At 39.5% G+C, this 20,393-nt stretch overlaps 1 protein-coding gene across 5 annotated transcripts in view; it reads right to left on the bottom strand.

Annotated features, from left to right (window-relative positions):
• Positions 1-20,393, bottom strand: part of inpp4b (inositol polyphosphate-4-phosphatase type II B) — a 138,484-nt gene that overhangs the window by 45,148 nt on the left and 72,943 nt on the right. For all 5 annotated transcript variants that reach the window (XM_069689283.1, XM_069689285.1, XM_069689284.1 and 2 more), the window contains 4 exons: positions 18,446-18,557; positions 13,606-13,675; positions 9,874-10,021; positions 4,519-4,649 (listed from right to left, as the gene is read on the bottom strand). In XM_069689283.1, coding sequence (XP_069545384.1) covers positions 4,519-4,649; positions 9,874-10,021; positions 13,606-13,675; positions 18,446-18,557 — 461 coding nt within the window. The remainder of the gene's footprint in view (positions 1-4,518; positions 4,650-9,873; positions 10,022-13,605; positions 13,676-18,445; positions 18,558-20,393) is intronic.

Raw genomic sequence — 20,393 nt, 5'->3', positions numbered from 1 at the left:
CACTTTTCTCTAATTCTTTCATTCCTTTAGAAGACGAGCAAACCAAAATCCTATGCATTGAAAATCTTCTGCGTAGGTGCCTGAGGACAAACTGAACAATAATTAAAAAAAAGATCACAAACTGAAACAATCAGGCATGAAAAAAGCATCCTGTCAGATGAAAGTGGTCCTATGTTGAGGGTTTCATTGTCATGGTCCTAAGGCACTAAGAACACAGCAGGCTTTTTAATCAATCTACAGTTCTAACATATTGTAGACACAGAGGATGATTGGACACATGCTGTGTGAGCAGTGGATTCAGACTGAGAGGAGTGTGAATTAGACAAGTGAGTTGTGTCTGACAGTACCTCTTTTTTTTTTCCTTTTAACCAATCTATGTCTTTTAACATTTTGAGCATTCAATTTAACCTGCAGAAAATAATATTTCTGTGCACTCCACAGCTGAACATCTTTACCTGGAGGCAGCAGACTGCAGAGATGACTGTCCTAATACAGATATCAGAGAGAATGTAAGATATGAGCTATCACGTCCACCTGTCCTGCTATCGGTACAATAACTTTACTGCCAGCCACACAGATATATGACGCTGCCTTAAATACTCAGCTCTTGGCTTTAGGCTGTCGTTATCCTATAAGTGAAGTATTGGGGGTCCAGTGCTCCGCTTATGGGATGACTGACAGTTCTGTGCCGACAGTATTGAACAAACAACACACTAACAGGATTATGTCTGTGCCTTTAATTCACCAGCTGGTAAACAATGAAGCAAGGGATTTTTTTTAAATTTATGAATAGAAAACAGTTATTAGAGCATCTGATGTGTTCGTTTAGGTCAGTGCATCATTAAAAGTGGACAAAATAGAATCAGGCAGGGTGCTGAACCTGAACATGGGGACTCCTCGACCTCCCGCAGGGCTGCTTCTCCTTTTCCCCTCATTTTTGTACTAAGTAAAGTTTCTCAACCTCAGTTTTTATTTTCTTTCTTGGAAATAAATAATAAATAGAAGACAAATAAACCTACATCAGGCCTATATTATTCACAGGCCACTGATTCTTCTTTGCACATGAAAATCCTCCTGACTCAGTTCTGACCTTCAATTATGTGTGCATAAGAGGTCCTCTGCTTAATATAAATGCACAAATAATCCTATTTAAGGACAGCAATCCCTAGAGCCATGTGCAAATCTGCAAAACCTAATTATTTTAAAAACATAATTAAAATGTAGGAAATGCAAAAGTCTATCCTGTGGGAGCATTTTACATCTCTCATCCTCCCATCAGTTTTGTTATTTGCAAACCTGAAGAGTACCATTAAAATACAACATAATTTAGTGTATATAAGCTTAAAATATATCTTGATTAAATGTAGTAATTACAGATAAGTAATTTGAAAGTAAGAACATATTGATACATCCACTAAAAGGCCTTCATTTGTGTGCACATACAAGTAATAGGAAAGCAAGACCCACTAACTTTATTTTAATGAACTTCTTTCTGTTGAATCCTGCTCAGTCCTCATATTGATCACCATTTGATTATCCAGGTAATTATTTTTTCATTCCTTGTCTTCCCTGTCTTTGCTCAGCCACTCAGCCTCCTCCACAGTCTGTCTCTTTTTGTCTTTTCTCTCAACCTTTTTTAATCATATTACTTATCAATAATTAATCTGCAGCAGCTTTCCCACCCAGCTTGTTTAACAATGTCTGTCATCCTATTTAGTTATTACAGGACTGGATTAGAGTGGCAAGACAGGCAGGGGATCTTCCATGTATTGCAACATCTGGGGCACGCTAAAGGACTTGTCAAGAACCATAATGACCAATGCCACATTACCCATTCCCCCCAAACCCCCCTCCTTGGGGCCCAGGCAGGCAGCGCAGAGGCTTAGCCATTTATATTTCTTATCAGCTGCGGGCAAAGAAAAGAGCAGCATAGACAAATATCTCATTATGGGGATGAAAGTAAATCAGTGTAAAATTAATCACCAGCAGAAATGTTCGTGGATAAAATATGCATAGAGGTAGAGGTGTTTGAAAGAAACAAATTCAGACTGGTCAGTTCATGAGCTTTTGTTATTCGTATTGAGATTTTAATTTGTAATAATTTAATGATCTTTACTGAGGACAGACATGGATAATGTATTATGAACACCTAACATCTGTCGTTTTGAAAAATCAAATGAGAATGCAGCCCTGAACACACTTGGCATTAATATAAGGTGGGTGATCCAACCGTTCAAGCAGACGGCACACGAAGTGCATCAGTTCACACACGGCATTAACATGCATCTCCAGTGACCACTTATGATTGGATCTCACTTCCCTTGTTTATGTGCAAATAAACACATACATCATGTAAATAAACTTGTAAACACATACAGAAAAATGAGGAGGAGTTGAAGCAACAGGTATTTAATAAAATTAGATATCTTTGCTCACTGGAGCCTTATTTAATGTGCCATCAACAAGTCTACTTAAGACATATTTTACATTTTGTCAATTATTCTCACAAATTATGATGTCCAAAAAATTAAAAAAATTCACTTTGTTGTGATGCACAATGGGTTTTTAACAAATACAGTGTAAATAAAAGCTATTATGTTGACCATGAAGATCTTTGAAATCATTCAGACCCCTACGGTGGCTTTCAAATTATTATTGTAGCCTAGACTCAGCAAGTGCATGCAGCACCAGATAGAGACAAATAATCTGATGAGGAAAATTACCTGAGTATATTCGGAGCCGATTGGTTGCCTTTTTTCATTTTGTGCTCAAAATATCCAGCAAAAGTTGAAACTCATCCTCAACTCACTATGTAGGAAAGTATAAATGTCTGAACACTTGAATTTGTAACTCTCAACCTGAGCCCTGTCAGGCATGAACCGATCACATCGGTTCAGGCTCTGATTATTTAATGATTCCAGCGGGTTTGAGAAAGTCGGAACTGAACTCGGGTGAATAAATGATCCGTGCACATCCTTGAACAGTAGAACTTTAGTAGCACTTAAAATTACACTTACTTATAGCACTTTGTAGTTTGGCTTTCTTGAAGAAATTGTATTTACCTGATTCCTGTTGTTCTGGGTTTTGTACCCTCATGGTTGAAATGCACTTATTGTAAGTCGCTGTGGATAAAAGCGTCAGCTAAATGTAATGTAATGTAATGTGCAAGGGAGTGGGGCTCTTCCACTTGTAGGTTGTAGGTCTGATTGTCTAAGAAATTGCAGACAACACATATTTAGAAAAACAAAAAACAGAGGGAGCTTTGCTGAAACAAGTGTCAGGTAAACTGTTTGTGTTTTTATTCACTTGCAGCCACTTTGTAAGACACCAGTTGACTTTGCAAGTCAACTTCTGTTTGCGGTCCTTCAATGTGGCCCAGGACATGTTTGTGTACAAGCTGCTAAAGCAATACAGCCATATGCAGCCCAGAGCTGGTCAGATCTTAATGCGTTGTCTATGCATCTTAGGTGCATTCACACCCATGTTAATACCACATGCAAACAGGGCCTGTCTTTGAGTACTAGAGTATATATACAAGAACAACACCTACTGTATACACGGTACAGTAGAAGCTAGCAGTTCACATGTAGCATTAGTTTTCATCTTGCTTTTAGTGTTTAAAACAAAGACAACACACACATCACAAACATATTACCAAATGCATTTTAAACACCTCATCATCGCTGGCATGTGGCATAATCACATGTTAATTTTTTTCTTGTTGAATGTCGGGCCAAAAGAGACACAGCATAATTATTTCCTGTGTTCACATTAGACCTAACTGGTTGAATTAATTTTATTATGTAAAACATTTGCAAAAAGTGTGGAAATATTTGCATACTAAATAGAACACTGAATATTTGTAAATGAAATGCACCACTTATTGCTTCTGCTTGCATGCATGTGTAGCAGTTTTTATGTACACTGGTCATATATATATATATATAAAGAGCATATAGGCACAATACACACATTTCAATTGCCCCTAATGAAACCTGTGTTGCTATGGAAACTCTTTGACAGCAACTTCTCACTAAGCTTGCCATTGACACAAATCACCCCAAATCCATCCTTGAGCTTGGTGAGTCCTGTCTTGATCTAACAACTTTAGGGCTGCTGCAGTGTTTTGAGCTATGACCAGAATCCACAACGGGAAGAAGTTGGACCAGACTACAGTCATTATATACCACACTCCTTCAATTATTCCCAGGATGTTTCTGTATGTAAGGACCACACATAGTAGGAGACAACCTTTACTATAAACTTTTTTTTACAAAGAAACTAATTTAAGTTCCTCTGAAAAGAGAGAGTTGGTCAATAAGCAGTGCCATCAGTTATTCACAGTCATCGTACTATATCATATCTGAATAAAGATACTCAAGCTATGAAACACTTCAAACATCTTGAAATTTCATTGTCACGCTTTTTTATGAGTGAAATACCTTTCAGTGTGTGTATAAGAGAATTAATGCATGTGTGGACTCAGGTATGAATGTAAAGAAGAGTGTGCAGTCGTACCAGTAATCTTGTCCAGCTCAGCCAAAGTCTCCTGGTAGGAGCTGATGATTCCGCCATATCTTGCCATCACCTCCTTCCTCAAGTTGTCCCAGTGAGGAGAAAGCTCCCCCAGATCCCTCAGATCCTGCACCCTACAGACAGACACAGATGTATGAGGATCACTTGTGGTTTTGATGGATGTACACAGATCATCACGATAAACTCCATAAACGCCGGCTTGCTTACTGACTTAATACAATCCCATTTTATTGAGAAAAGTACTGAGTAATATTGTAATGCTATAGCTGGTGGTGTTGCATCATACTCATGCTTTTCAAAGTCCTTTTAAATTACCTCAATTTCCCACTGACAAAAAGTGATTAACAATCCTGGTAAAACACAAGCTTGTACTCTAAATCAGACACACACGCACACACCGTGTCCAGAAGCATCCTGTGCTGAGCCAGATAAACACATTTCTGAACCTCAGGCGTGTAGCTGGTGCCCACTTATCTACTCTGCCCTATCAAATTCCTCCCCTGCTCCTGCCGTCTTTCTACCATTAGATATACTGTGTAACAAACTCATGCACTCTTTACTGGTGTCACTGGACCAAGCAGTGGTCTGTCTTTCAGTTAGTTGTGCCTGTAGCCTGAGACCAAAATCACCTGCGCTCCTTCTTGAGAAGATAATTGTAGTGACGCATGAGTGTGCGCATTTTGTTTGTGTGTGTAGCTGATTTCCAACTGGGAACTGCAGTTTCTTTCACTTGGCCATCATTTGTATATGAAAGGCGACATGAGATGGACAGATATCATTCAGAATCAAGCCCTCCAGCATCCACGGAAAAGTAAGTTGGACTGGTATAGAAATGAGTGGTTTAAGGAGCTTTTATATGCTATTCAGGATCACAAATACACAGTCATGTGTTTTGCTTTCATGATAGCAAGCTCCATTTTTAGTGATTACACCTCATGCATTTTGTATACTATGTGACCTAAAATGAAAGGCTTCATGTATCATTACTAGTTTGTTCGACTTATTGTTAAGACCAGGTATAATTTCTTGAATGCATAATATGACTTACTTCTTGTAGTTCAACTACTAAAACAAAGCATTAGGTGCAGATACTAAGGCGTCTGAAGACTATTTTCTTGTTTCCTCCATGCAAGTAAGTTATTTTTAGATGACTTTGAAGTATTTCAATACACAGCAGAGAAATGATGCTAGAGAGAGAGAAGCGGGAGAGATGAAGCGAGAGAAAAAAGTCCAGGTCCAACAATATTTTAACCAACCCTGTAACGTTTTAAAGAATTGGTTCCACCAAGAGAACAAAAAAGTATCCATCCATCAATTAGAAATATCTGCATGTGCTTTGGTGTTGCAGGGAACCTAAAGCAGCTGACATTGGGTGAGACTAGTTGTCTGTAACAAAGAGCACACTGCTGTTTATCATCTAAAATGAGGTAGTTGTAGATATGAAAACATCACCGATTTAGAAATAAGAAATTGCTAGTAGAGAAATGTAAAGTAGGGTCATTTAGTAACAGTGTCTCCATTACATACACAAATTAAACTCAAATTATCTGCATGGAATCTGCTTAAGGTAGGTGACGATTTTTTTTTTTTTTTTTTTTTTAATTCTTAATTGTAATTTGGATAAACTAATTCTTTAATTACACCGCATGCCTTCAGCTCACCATGTATATGTTGGGAACATTTGCAAATGACACAAGACAGTGAGATGTTTTTAGCATAACTAAAAACAACTGAACAGGCTGTAGACAAATGGTAGATCACATGTGAAACACTTTCCTCCTCTCTTGCCTCCTTGTAGCTCCAAACAAACTTGGAGCTTGAAACAAGCTCTAGGCAGAGAGGCGCTACATGCTGGGCGACCCTGCCGACACGCTCTGTAGGTGGCTGTAAGTAAGTCGTGTTTATGGCATAGAAAAATAGGATGCTTTCTGACAAAGTACGTTTATTTCAGATTATCAGGAGGAAAGGAAGCTCATAGCACCACGAGCAGCAGAGACATGCGTTTGGTTTTAGGTCGTTCATTTTCACTCATATAATAAGTGCTTAAAACAATTTTTAATTACAAAGACCATTGATTAATATGTTTATTTAAAAGGAGTGATGTGCAGCAGACCCAGACATGGGATCGTAAATGGTACCAAATTCAAAGAAGGAAATATCTAACATCGGTTTGAAAAAAAATAAATACCAAAAAATTATATCAAAAAACAATCACAGGTCGCAGCGTGGTATATGACCCAGCTAACAGGGTCTAAGCAGTGCCACTCCACATCTCTCACTGGTTTCAATCAAATGCATTGTTCCCACTCTATTGAAGTAGCTCCTAATACCATAAATGGACAATTTTATCCAATCAAGAGGGCAATTTACAATAGTTTAAAAAAAAAAAAAATAGCAATAGGTTTTGTCAATAGTCTTAACCAAATGCAATCATTCACGGTGGCCTATATCCTTAGACTAACCCCTCAGACATTACTATTTGTTCTTTACAGCTGTAAACCACTCTAATGTCACCTGAGAGATCTGTTTTTTAGTTCTGGAAGGAAGGTCAGGGTGGTTGATCCTGGTAAATAACAGAGAATAGATAAAATAATAGATAAACATATCTGCTTGCTAAATGAGAGTGATAAGGCAGCGAGATGGTGAATAGAGAGATATAGCTATTATCACCTTCTTTAATCAGCTCACTATTGTCGGGAGAGGGTAAAGGTGTGATTATACTGTGGAACAATTGTAAGTATAGACTGATTATCGATATCAATCTTTTCCTAAACCTAACCACGTGGTTTTGGTGCCTAAACCTCAGGCAACTTATGTGTATCTCAGAGATGACAGCTGGTTTTGACAAAACATGCTGAGGTGAGAACAACATGTCAGATCTGTAAGTACTGAATGAAGGTAATGTTATATTCAAGCCACTTTAAGGCATTAGAAGATTTTATTCTTCTTTGAAAAAAATTCTTGAACTAATGTTTTGACAACTGGAGATGAGGTTTTAGGTTGTTTTGTTTTTTTTAATGCCAGGAGAGGACATTTAAGTTTGTTGAGGATATTTTGTTACTGTTCGGGTTTTGTTGATAACTCAAAATTCTGATAATTATTGGATAAGTTGTTGGGAATTCATCTAAAGGAGCCTTAAACATGAGGACAGCTAGAAAACTATTTATCCTTTAGTAACTAAAAGTATTATCCCCCCTACAGTACAGTAGGGAGTGATAACTACATCAACTACTACAATAGATGATGTAGTTGGGTATACTTTCCAAACAATCACAAGCTGTATTTTGTTTGTTCTACTTACGGACTTAGAGATGAGAAAACCGAAGATGAAAAGTGTAAACAACAGATACAAATGGATCGACAAAAAACAAAGTATTATAGTACAAAACAAGGACAGAAAGAAACAAAGAAGCACAAAGAATAACAAAAATTATATAAGGACCTTGATTTGCATGAAGACGATCAAAAGCTGACGCAGTTTAATCTTTGATTCCTACTGAAACGCAATTTAAATATCAGAAAAATAAACCATTGACAAAAATCAAGGGGGACAATGTGATAAATGGACTCAAGACCGATGACTGGGATAACAGAACACAGTTCCCAAAGAGAAAAGACCTGTCATGTGGGCACCTTTATTTCATGGTGTGTTATAGTGCCTGTTCAATTTAATCACAGCAGGCTTTGTGTGCGTGGTCAATAAAAGCCAATGTGAGGACTGAAAAGCAAATGTTCGTTTCACCATACATTCAGGTGGTTCTGAACTGCTCCATGTAACAAGAACAGTCATTATTACTGATCCTAAATGTACAGAACAAGTAGAAATAAAAAAGCTGGGTGTCAAAATGTCACCTATATAATCTTGACACACAAACACAGTACTTGTTAATTAACACAAAAAGAAGAGAATAACTTGTTTTTTTCTATTAATGAGAAACCAGACAGCTCAAAAGAATGGAGTTTCATCTACACCCACAGACTTTACTACACACGCATTCATTATCTTTACACACACTCAAGGAGACAGACCATCTTCACTGGAGGAATGAGGGAAACACATCTGCCACGTCTGTGTTCATACAGTTAGATTAGAACATGAGTGTAGACATCAAAGCTAACAAATAGAAGGAAGAAATATCCAAGATTATCAGAGAGCGGTGAAGCAAACTAAGCCACCCACCATCGGCTGCTGGGACTCATAACTTTGCAGCACCAATGGAATCATTAAAAACCCTGAGCTAGCACCACTGTGAGCTTGGCTGACAGAATCGGCTAAATGGAGAGGCACCGTGGAGAAAGACAACATTTAAAGAGGATTATAGGAGAGGTGCTTAAGCGACCAAGCTGGAGATACGGTACACATGGCTGTTAATAAACAAGCATTGTATATGGTCGTCATGGTTTGGAGCCTGCTGAGTGCTCATGAGCTGTATTATACAGATAAGACATTTTCATAAATATTCTATAATTGTCTTCTAAATTTAGTTGTGGTTTAAATTACGAGTTGGCAGAGCAGATCACTTTTTATTTAAACAGAAAGTGAGGTTGGAGATACAGAGAGAGGACATGGGAACTACGGTCTGGGGCATTTGAATGGATTCCAGTAGTTTGATGGGTAAACTAATGACAAAGCTCATCTAGTCAATCTGTTAAGAATGTCTCTGTGACTGTTTCAGTGTGGATGAGTGTGGTGGAGGAAGTGAATGCATCCTTAAACTGTATGTGTGTGTGAGAGAGAGATTCCTTTAGTTGCATGCGATGATTACGAATCAAAAACTCCTACTACCAAGTTTATCCAAATGTCTGATTGCATCTTTGTGTACCTTGTCCTCGTAGTGATGTAAGCATAAAGAACTCATGTTCTGCGGCGCGCGTGCGTGTGTATTCGTTCATGTGTTATGTATGAGAAGGGGTTGCTCGGGACAACAGGCTAGTTGAAGAATGATCTGTCTTGACAAACACTGGTCGAGCCTGAGGGAAGGGACTCTTTGATCTACTTACGGATGCACACTCGGAGACTGGTGAAACATCACCTGTCTGTCATTGTCTTCACCTGCCCTGATTCTCACACAGTATTAACCGGACTGGACTTCAACTGCAGTTACATTCTTCGTTTCCATAATGACCTTTTTACATGAATCAAAACCAAGGTTTTTTGGTTTTGACAGTGGGTTTGATTTAGATATTGGAGGAAGTAATTGAACTAGAAGGAGATTCCACAGTGAGCAATTAGATTAACTTCTGATTGTTCTACCTGCACAAAGACTATAAGAACTAACTGATACAATTTTGCCATGACATCCACAGGATTAACAGTATGATTTAAAGGCGTCTTACCTGCTCATGTCCTCCTGGATGTACAGTGAGAGCAGCTGTTTGGGGATGCTAAACGACAAAGTACACTCCTCCATTTGTTCCCGCACAAGCATCCACTTGCTTTCCGCTGTTTGAAATCTGTACACCTTGCATACTGGGTTCCTGAACACTGCGGGAGGGAGACAAAGGGAGAAAAGAACGGGATATTGAGCCATCTGACACTGCAGGAAATATAACATTTTCTCATCAAAAGAAATTCTAAAGATAATCCTTCTTTAATTTTAGAAAAGGTAAGCAGAACATCTAAACCAACTCTGACAGTCACCTGCTTCAAGGACGCCACTGAAGAGAAAGAAAGTCTTCAAAAGTCACATGAGGTATGGAGCACAAATTAAATTCTATAATCAATAACTGTCTGCCGTAGATAAGGCATTTCACATCGTCCAAGGCCTTCTCTCTCTCTCTCTAGCTCTCTCTTTCTCTCTCTCTCTCTATGTACTTCAGTGGCAGCACAGCAGACTAGAATACAGACCAAAATATGGAGACCTTGTTCTGTTAATCTTTGCCTTATTATTTCCTCCATTTCTATTTTAATTGCTTATGTATTGTACAACAGTGAGGCACAGTAAGTTGAATCATTTTGAAACTTTCCTTGCGAACCCCACCGCCCAGCTCGGCCATTAGAAACGATTCATATTCAGTCCCATCTTCATTTTTGCAGAGAGTGGCTAATAGCAGCAATCGAAGGCTGGAAACGAAAAACAGCTCTAATGCTCTTATCTGCATGCTGGCAGCAGAGGGCAAGAAAAGCTGTGAGCCTTAAACGGTGTTTACTGCTCCTTTTTCGTTTGCAGAGCTGCAGTCAGAAAGAAAGTCCCTCAATAAGTCAGAGCTGAAGCGCCCGGGGTGAAACGTCGACAATCTTGCTTGGGGTAGTCAAACATGCATGGCAGGAAAATGGTTTTGCTTGAATTTCAAAAGTGGGAGCCATACTTCTGCTCCTACTGCCAGTACAGAGACCTGACCCCATAACAAACCCTTCATACTGTACTGTAACAATTAGCTCTAAATTGTTCTTTTTTTTTTTTTTTTTTTAAAGTCGTCCGTCTAATTGTTCAAGCCATTAATTCTGGTGCTGCAACATCTTTTGTTCAGTGATGCCCTTCATGGGCAAAAAAGGCATACTACAGTTGAAGTTCTTGTGTGGTAAGAGTAACTGATTTAGGATGCAGTCTTATGATGTGTGCTGTGCTGTGTGTTTCAATAAAAGCTAGTTTCCACATTTAATTTGGCCGACCATTTGAAACTTAAAAAAATACTGCCTTGTAGAATAATATGGAATTTTTCAACAAGACAAATTTGTCTCGTGTTTTCCATTGACTTTCAGTGGCAAACTGTCTCTTTAGCATCAACCAACATTATTACATGTAGCTCTAATATTATTCTATTGTTTTCTTGTCATCAAAAAACCCCATTGGACCAAATCCAACAATAAATTGATCCAGAACTGTATATGCATCCAAAGATTTAAATATTATTCCTCGGTGCCATAAACCTTCATTGGTGTCCAAAAACTATTAAAGCCCATCAGTATGGCACATTGTTGCACAGGGTAACAACAACACTGACATTCTTCATTACTATGAAGATGACAACCACGGTCTATTTCAGTTTATTTTCAATCCGACAAACACCATGGTGGGACTTTAAATAATCATTACCTGTGCATATGTATATTGATCCGTGGCTGAAAATGGTCCTGAAGAGATTCAGTGTTTTTTCCTGTTTGGGTACCTTTCATTAACACCCTCAGTGACCAGCTGTTACTGCTACTTGCTCATTAAGAAGAAATTGAACTGCATTTCTGTGATCCAACTGAAGGATTTACATCTTCATTTGGAATTGGATGGGCTGCAGTAAAGTGCCACAGGCAGGAAAAAGAAAAGTACTGAGAAGGCAAGTGGATAATAGTTTGTGTTTTCATGGGATTTCTAGATGATGACAAAAATAAAGAATAATGATACCGTTACATTTATAAGGTGAAAACGATTTTTTGATTTTTGATTTTATACACTTTAGTAATCCCAGAGGGGAAATTTCATTACACATGTACACATGTACAGACCTAATTGGCCATATGCAGTCAGCATGGTGAACACTTTAGTAATGAAGCTTCATCTGCTATGGCCTTTCTGACATCTAAAGACACGTATAAACCTCTTCACAGAAGGTATTTTCTATTAGCGTCTGTTATGCAATTCCTTTTATAAACAAATACATGTTCTGCATCAATGCAGCATATTTTGGAGATATATTCCTGCATACTATTAATAAGGCTGAAGGTCAATTTGTTTTGGAATTTGCCACATCATAATGGGTGTGAATAAAAACCCATGAGCATACAGACACCAGAGAGCCTCTTAAGAAAAATAACTGTAATTAAAATAGAATATAGACAGGCTTGTAATTATTTTTCTATGCTGCTGAAGATGATGTTAAAATTAATGGTAATTAAGGTTAAAACCCCAGAAAGAGTGTATATTTGCATCTAAATTAAATGGGATATTCAGATATTGTTGGCATGGGGATTAGCGAAAGTGAAATGGATGACAAAAATAAATGGGGAGCAAGGGACACATGCAGAGAAGGGGCTGAAGGCACAACCTTAATCGGAAGAGCGACAGTTGCTGACTTCCACCTCCATCGGAGAAGCGGATTAACCCCTGAACTCCCCCCTGCCACCACACTAATCTGACCACCAATCAGAAGCCACGGTTTCCCTTCCTGACACCTCTTAAGAAAATTACTTCCTGAGAAGTGCTGTGCGTGGGCTCAACTATCTCTCCGTTCTCTGCATGCTAATTTTGAAAGGTAATAAAAGTGGAAGACTAAATTGCATTACTCAATCTGGCAGTATCTGCAGGGAGGGTATTGTTTTGACAGGCTGCAGATGTGCACCTGCAAACATGGTTTCAGTTTGCTAGTTAATCACAGTGAAAACAGTAAGCAACAATGACACCCTAACAACAGGCGTGGGGCTGCTGTGGAGCTTGGGGAGGTTTTATCTGGATAAAACAGAACATAGATGTGTGGAACAAATGGATGCATGGGATGAAAAAAGGAAACTAGTTTCCCAAGTCTCCATTGAACAAGGGCTGTGAAGAGTTTGAACACAGCAGGAGTTGTGACCTTTTCAAGTCTATCCCTTTTCAGTCTACACTTCTTTCATTTTCTCTCTACATTCTCCTTTTCGTTACCAGTGAGAGAGCTATCTTTCTGTGTTGCCACTAAATTAGTCTCGCTCAGCTCTTTTGCTGGTCTTCAGTAAGCCAACAAGGAAGTGAGTAGGTTTACTCCTTGTCAGGTGCCTCCCACTGCCTGCCTAAAAACATCAAGACTTCAATTGAATCAAAGCAAGAAAGTTCATTTATCTTTAATCAAATAGCATACCTCAGAGATGCTTGTTAATGAAAAGGTTATTCGAGGGCAGTTTGATGTTAATTAGTTGCAAGGGACCTTTAGATAAAGATGTTACAAGATGGCCACAAAAGCATTACAGTAGAGTATAGATGAATTACAATATTTCAAGATTTCCTTAGGGGCTATGACAGAGTGAGTTCTTACAATTTTCTCCAGCTAGAAATACCTTGTTGAAAGGGGACAAAGAAAAACTATCAAGTAAGAGGATAGACAAATTAGAGAGCATTGCCACATCTTTCTGCAAATTCCAGGTGTTCAGGGTGTAAATCCTACCTGGCCCTGTCAGAGGGTTATTTTCTCTGTCGGCGCAAGAGTGGTGCGCAGACTCACAAACCAGGGGACACTGGAGAGGAGAGAAAGGAAAGGAACAGAGAGAATTGACATCAATGATTTCTAGCGACATATTTTTCTGAGGAGCAAACAGGTTTTGATCACGACTATCGCCAAAATAATTTAGTCGCAGTTTGGGTATGAAAATCCCAGTTTGGCTTTGTCACTCAGAAGCATTGTGAGACAAAGCTGTGGTTGGCGACTTCTCTTATTAAATACAACTACTTTGATCCAAGTGAGCAGCACAACAACAAACTAAAGTGAAAATTGAAACTCCAAACATGCTCATAATAGTCTATGACAACTGCATTCTGATATAGCTAAAGATATAATGCATGAATACTTGAATGTATGATTTCATATTTTATGTTTTATTTGGGTTTGCATTTGCTATTTCATTTAATTTCCCTAGAACAACAATCTGTGGTGACAAAAATGATAGCTACTACATTTACTTCATGCACATTGCCATTACTACACTTTAAGACTAGTCTCTTGAGGAACCACAGAGAGCAAAGAGCTGCTGATGCACAGCTCTCCTTTCAGCTCACATCTTCAAGCATTTGCCCTTCTGCCTTTACTGCAATCAGTGAGGTCACGGCAGGCGTCAGTCGAAGGAAGGCACTTGCTGTGACTCCACTGAATGGGTGGTAAATTGGTAACCCTCACCGCCACTCCAGTCATTATTAACCCACCATAATATAGTTCCTCCTCTGATAGTAAATTCTAAATTACGATCAACTTGCATACAGTACACTACGAAGCTCATACAGAATACTTCACAGTTTTAATCTCTAAATTGTAGTATGTTACTAGGCAACAGATCCATTATTTTCAAGGTTATTTAATTTTTTAAGCAAAACTAACAAGGAGGAAAATTCTGTGAAGAAGAAAATCCTCCCTCATACAACATACAGTATCCTGTAATGTGCTGTTTTAGTTTAGGCGAAACCCATTCGCCTAAACAAATTAGGCACATAAATAATACACATAAATGACAGCCGATTATTTGCAAAGCCCCACGTCCGATCACTTACTGCTGCAAAGCCTGTCTAGTTTTCAGTTGTCACATGGTTGCACAGATGCAGTTGAACTAAAATAACAAGGATGACAGATTTACCGCTCACTCACTTTATTGGGGATTTTTCCCAAAAAAATGTTTTCGATTTCAAGCAAATTGTACAAAAGCAACCTTCTTTTCGAGCAGCTGCAGACTTTATCATCTGTTACCAGCTGATGTCAGATCCATCAGTCGGTTAAAAACTCTGCCTCTGTGTAGTAAATAATTCCATCTCACTAGTGTTAAAGGGAGAATCTTTAACACTCCATCTCCTGATGGTGACATTCCTAAAAAAAAAAGTGAATGCACTAGAATAGATGAGAATAAAAAAAACAAACAGCATGGTCCTTGTATGATAAGGAAAAACTAAATTTTCCACCTCATGGCTGAATGTCTCCGCCGACCTTCCAAGTTGCAGTTCACATCCATGTCTGTAGAGACTCGTATAACATAGGAGGAAGGAATTTGGTCAATAAAGCTCATTCTGATAGAACATAAAGTTGTAGCCATGACAGTAGACAGTGCTTCAGATGTGAATGTTGCTGCAAAAATAAATACAAATTGTAAAACATGGTATGCTTCACATACATCTTCAACCTGACGGCAGAGAAAATAATCACCACAGTTTCAAGTGGAACAAACCAAAAGAAGTATCGCCAATCACTACCTGACCAAATGAGAAATCTGGTCATAATCTCTGCTTCTGTTCCTGAGTTATGCCGTTGAATAATGGCTGGAAAAGTTTGAAGAAATGTCATCAAGGCACTCTTGAGATATTGTGCTCAGGAGATTTGGGTGGACAGAGGGACAACCCTAAAGCATCACCGTTCCCGGCGTGGCAACATGCCAACCATGTTTTTCTGCCAGCTTGACGAGTTGTTTGTATTTCCAAACAGTATTGCCGTGTTCCAAATGACATATGGCACACTAACAAATAGATCCCTTACATGATAGAACTCTTACTTGTGTTATACTTGAATTTTGACAGGGTAGTGTAGTCTCAAACTGCATACCGCCGTTCTGCACTGACCGGAAATAACCTCAGCATGTGAATGTATCACCCGCCAACGTGTCTGCAGCGTTAATTATTTCATCCAGAAAAGAACATGTTTTCATTCCCTATGTTAACACGATCAACACACTGATGGCTTCTGTCCAACAGCAGTATGGTGGTACTTAGTGAAAAATATACACTTTACTGAGGTGTTCAGGAACAGGTGCAGCTTCCTCAGACGCCTTAATATAAAAATTCCTCCATGTAGCCAAGATGGTGACTATTTAGGGGGAAAAGTGTCCAGTGTCTCCTACTTATTTTTTGGAAAGTTTTGAGTGCAACATCCAGGTACTTCTAATACACTGCATGGTTTTGTACTTGACAGTGTAAATGCACTCATGAACTCAAATTAGTGAGTGTCAATACGGAAGTACGTCCTTTGGAACACAGCATATGTCTCACTTTTAATGCTATGAGAGAAAAATACTTTTAGGAAAAGAATCACCTGATTTGTTTATCAAGCGTAACGCTATACAGGCTACAACACAGTAAATACATTATCATGAAAGGGAATTTTGTTTTTTACTGAACGTATGATTGCACAAACAAATCTAGTAAATTAATGATGTGCTTTACTTTGAAATGACAGTGCTGAGCTGGGTAGCCTGACATACAGAACATTGCAGCTCGTTGCAGTTGAGCAAAAAACGTACCAGCAACTTAATCTTTGCACTTTTGCTCGTGTGTTTGGTCATGAAAAGGTTGAATCAAATTAACACAAACCTTGGGGTTTTACCGCATTAGGTTAAGCATATTACTGTTTTGAAAAAAACAAACAAAACATAAAACAGTTAAATACATTTTAAAACATTCTGCTTCATAACACACAAATGTGTATTTGCTGAAATAATGCCTGTTGTAGGCATTTTATAGTGATTCTCGATGCATCAAGTGTGGGTTTTCTTATCAGCAATACTGACAACAAACAATCTTTCTAGCTGGCTGTTTGTCAGTTCTGGCCTGTCTGATGAACCACTTAACACAGCTAGACAACCAAATCTGTCCCCAGAAAAAGGACTTGAATGACTGCTAGGAGCAATCCATCACCTCTCCAAGCTTAGAAACTGATCCTGAATATACCAGACACCAACCAGTGCCCGCACTCACACACAAGCTACAAAGCAAACTGTGTCCATTGAACCGAACAGGCTGAAACAACATTTGGCATTTGGAAAATTCAGTAAGTAAGGTCTCTTATAATGAAAAGTATTAACAATGAGCCAAAGGCCACAGCTGTGAAAGGGGTTCCATTGTAATTGTAGTCAGAGGACAGCAAGTGTTGAACGGCTCTTTGATGACTAAAATATGTAAAGAGATCAGATCAAAGGTGACTGGAGGCTCTTTCTTGTCACAGCTGACTGTTTTTGCAGGGTCAGTAAGATATTCATGATCAGCAGCCACCCAAGCAATGACAGCGAATGATCAAACAAGCGCCTCCAAACCCCCCTACAGACACAAACATACACAAATATGTTAATTCAGGCAGCCAAACATATGCACGACTAAGGTAGCTTGAACAAGAACTTCCCCACAAGTGAGTCATGAGTCTCAAGTGAGCCGCCCCTAATGCTTGTCATATCCCTTCCCTCCTTCCTCCCCTCATCTTCAACAACAGACAAGACACAAGGGGAAATGTGCTGTGACAACACACACACACACACACACACACACACACACACACACACACACACACACACACACACACACACACACACACACACACACACACACACACACACACACACACACACACACACACACACACACACACACGGTACACGGTACACATTCATCAAGGCGACATGGGCAGATTTTCAGTGACACTCTGGAGCCCAGCAGGGAACCTCCCTGCACCAGCGACAGCGGTGGGCAGAACCGAAAGTCAGTCAACCATGTAGAAGCCCTTGGTCAATTATATAAGACAGTGATTATCAAACATATGTGCATGCAAACATACAAATACGCACATTTAGCCACACATACAACAGCAGATCAACAGCAGGAAAGGCCGACAAGTCTCTCGGTTGCCTTGCAGAGCAGTGCTGTAAAAGAAAATCTGACTGTTCCTCATTAAAGATCAAAAATATCTTTAAAGTTCCTTCTTTACTTTTTAATATCCAACTAGTGGCTCCACAGCTTGTATTCACTTAACAAATCTCTCTCTATTAGCAATCTACAGAAAGTTAAGTGAAATCAGAGTACATACAACTTCATTTCTGCTGTGGTGGCATCCCATTTGACAGACACAATCTTCTGTTTACTGTCGAGCACTAAAAGAGAAAGCTCCTTCTTCTTCTTCTTTCTCTTCTCAGTTTATGTAAGTCACTTCACAGCCCAGTTAAGCAGCATGTATTGAATGAGATTAGGGTGGAGGCAGGCGGGCCACATCTCGGAAGTATTTTGGTCGAACAATTAAGAGAAAATTCAACACAGAGTTGTATGTTTCAGTTTGATCAGTTACTTTAAAATCTTTTCTGTATCGACAGAGAAACAACACATGTACTCATGGACAGAGCCACTGCACGCACACACCTCCTGTAAATCCCCATTAGAGATTATTACTTAATCTCATTGGAAAGCTTGAGCAGTGCAGTCTAATCCTAGCGGCAGGCACAAGGCATCTGGGGAAGGGAGACTCCTGCAGTTGTGGAACCACCCTGCTATTTTACCTTCTGTGATGGTATGTCGGTGGTGATGTGGTCCACGTCAACCTCCTCCATCTCCCCCATCTTCAGACGACTCACCACCACTGTTCCTGCTGCGCACACACCATCAGATGACCTGAAGGGACACAGGAAGAGAGAGAAAAAAAAGAGATACATTCATTGTTAGCCTCTTTATTTAATCTGTTAAATAAAAAGTCTTCTCAGTTAAATGATCTTTTCCTCCAGCTAATATCCCTCTAAAGGCCTCAGAAATATTAATCTTCATGTTGGACCCCCCCAACTCTCCAAACCTAATAAGATTATTTCCAGCCTTGAACAGGTTGTGAAATCATAAAGCTTTTGGAATAAAAAGTGGAATCAGGACATGGATGCTTGCACTGCGGCGATTTCTCTCCCTTTTTTTTTTTTTTCATGACAGATTTTGCAGATGACTCTGCATGCGGAATAAAGCCAAGCCTGCTCCAGTGGGAAGTTGATAGGGGTGAAGGAAGGAACACTTCGTCTAACTGTTCAAATGGCGGTCTAATAACCCGGGCCATGTGCCCTGACAGAGATAAAATTGATACTAGAGTTTTCATATCAGAGAGCCCGACCAATCACTTTCCCAATCATGGAGCCATGATTAAGGAGCTGATAGAAAATCTATAGTATTGGCAGCCAGACAGAGGCTCTCAAATGAAGAGAAATGGTCCCTGGGCATCACGGGAGCAAGTCTGATCACCTTAACAGACCCATCCCTAATGTGCTCAGTTCCACTCCAGCTGGAGAAAATATTGGATGCTGCGTGCCAGCCAATATTCTGGGGAGGCAGAGGGGGAGGGTGACACACCCCTGCCTGAGGAGGAGAGAATGCAAGGAGGGTGATGGCAGGAGAAAGGATTCTGTTAAGGCCAATCCATCTTTGTTGCATATAAGGAAAAAAAATATATAAATGCACCCAAGAGAAGAGAGGGAAGAAGAGACGCTGAGGACAGGAAGCAGCGTGAGGGAATACAGGATAGGAGGCCTTGGAGCTCGAGGAGGGAACAGTGTCTCTGCAGAGGGACACTGGGAGCCTCAGTTAGCGCTTAATGCCTTACAGCAGTCTCCAAGCAGAGAAAATAACATTGGCTGGTTTATAAATCTAATCATTGTCCGTTGCCAGACACCTGTCTCAGTGTTTACTCCTCTGCTCATCTTCCTGTTTCCTCCCGATCCTCATCATACCCCCTCCCTCCCTTTTTCTCTGTGAAACAGAGGACAGAAGCACGGTAAAAGAAAGTCACCCTGACTTTGAACAAACAGTATGTACTGACAGTGTCCCTCACATAATCGTGGAAATGGAGATTAACATGAATCACATTCAGTGATAGTCCTCCCAAGGCAAACCATAGGGGTTAGAGTGGCCCTCTACTCTTTGGATTGCTCCACCGCAATCCACTAATGAAACTCTCCATTTAAACAGACAGGGAGACCCTGTTAGAATTGCTTTGAGATAATTGACTTACAGTATGCCTGAGAGATATATTGTGATTTTGTTTGATTTGTAGCCAAACATGAACTCAGCGCCTGCTCAAATACAATCTATATTATTGTCTGTGAGTAGAAGGACTCTTACAGATGATTTGATTTAGCTCAATAACTGCACTGCCTGTTTACAGAACAAATTGTCCTAAACTCACGCACAAAAAAAGGCAGAGACTTCTTGACAGAGTGAGTGCTCTGCAGAGACACACCTTTTCTTTTTTGAACCACAGTCTTTCAGCATGCACACTAACTGACCTCAATTTGACTTTGAAGGTTTTGATGAGAGCTGTAGTTAAAAAAAAAAAACTTCTGCTACTCCTCTTCCCTCCATTATTCCCTCCTATTCTACCTCTCTTTCCATCTGTCTGAGCTGGCAGGGAAACAAATCTGCAGATTGTTCTTTGCTCACAAACCCATCTTTTTTTTTTTTTATCTAATTGGCCCA

This window comes from Brachyistius frenatus, unplaced genomic scaffold (genome assembly GCF_029030835.1).
Source record: "Brachyistius frenatus isolate BFR_SWC_R1_liver_20210118 unplaced genomic scaffold, ASM2903083v1 Contig_7, whole genome shotgun sequence".
Classification (NCBI taxonomy): Eukaryota; Metazoa; Chordata; class Actinopteri; family Embiotocidae; genus Brachyistius; species Brachyistius frenatus.
The sequence above is the reverse complement of the archived record's forward strand: the minus strand, read 5'-3'. Positions and strand labels throughout refer to the sequence as shown.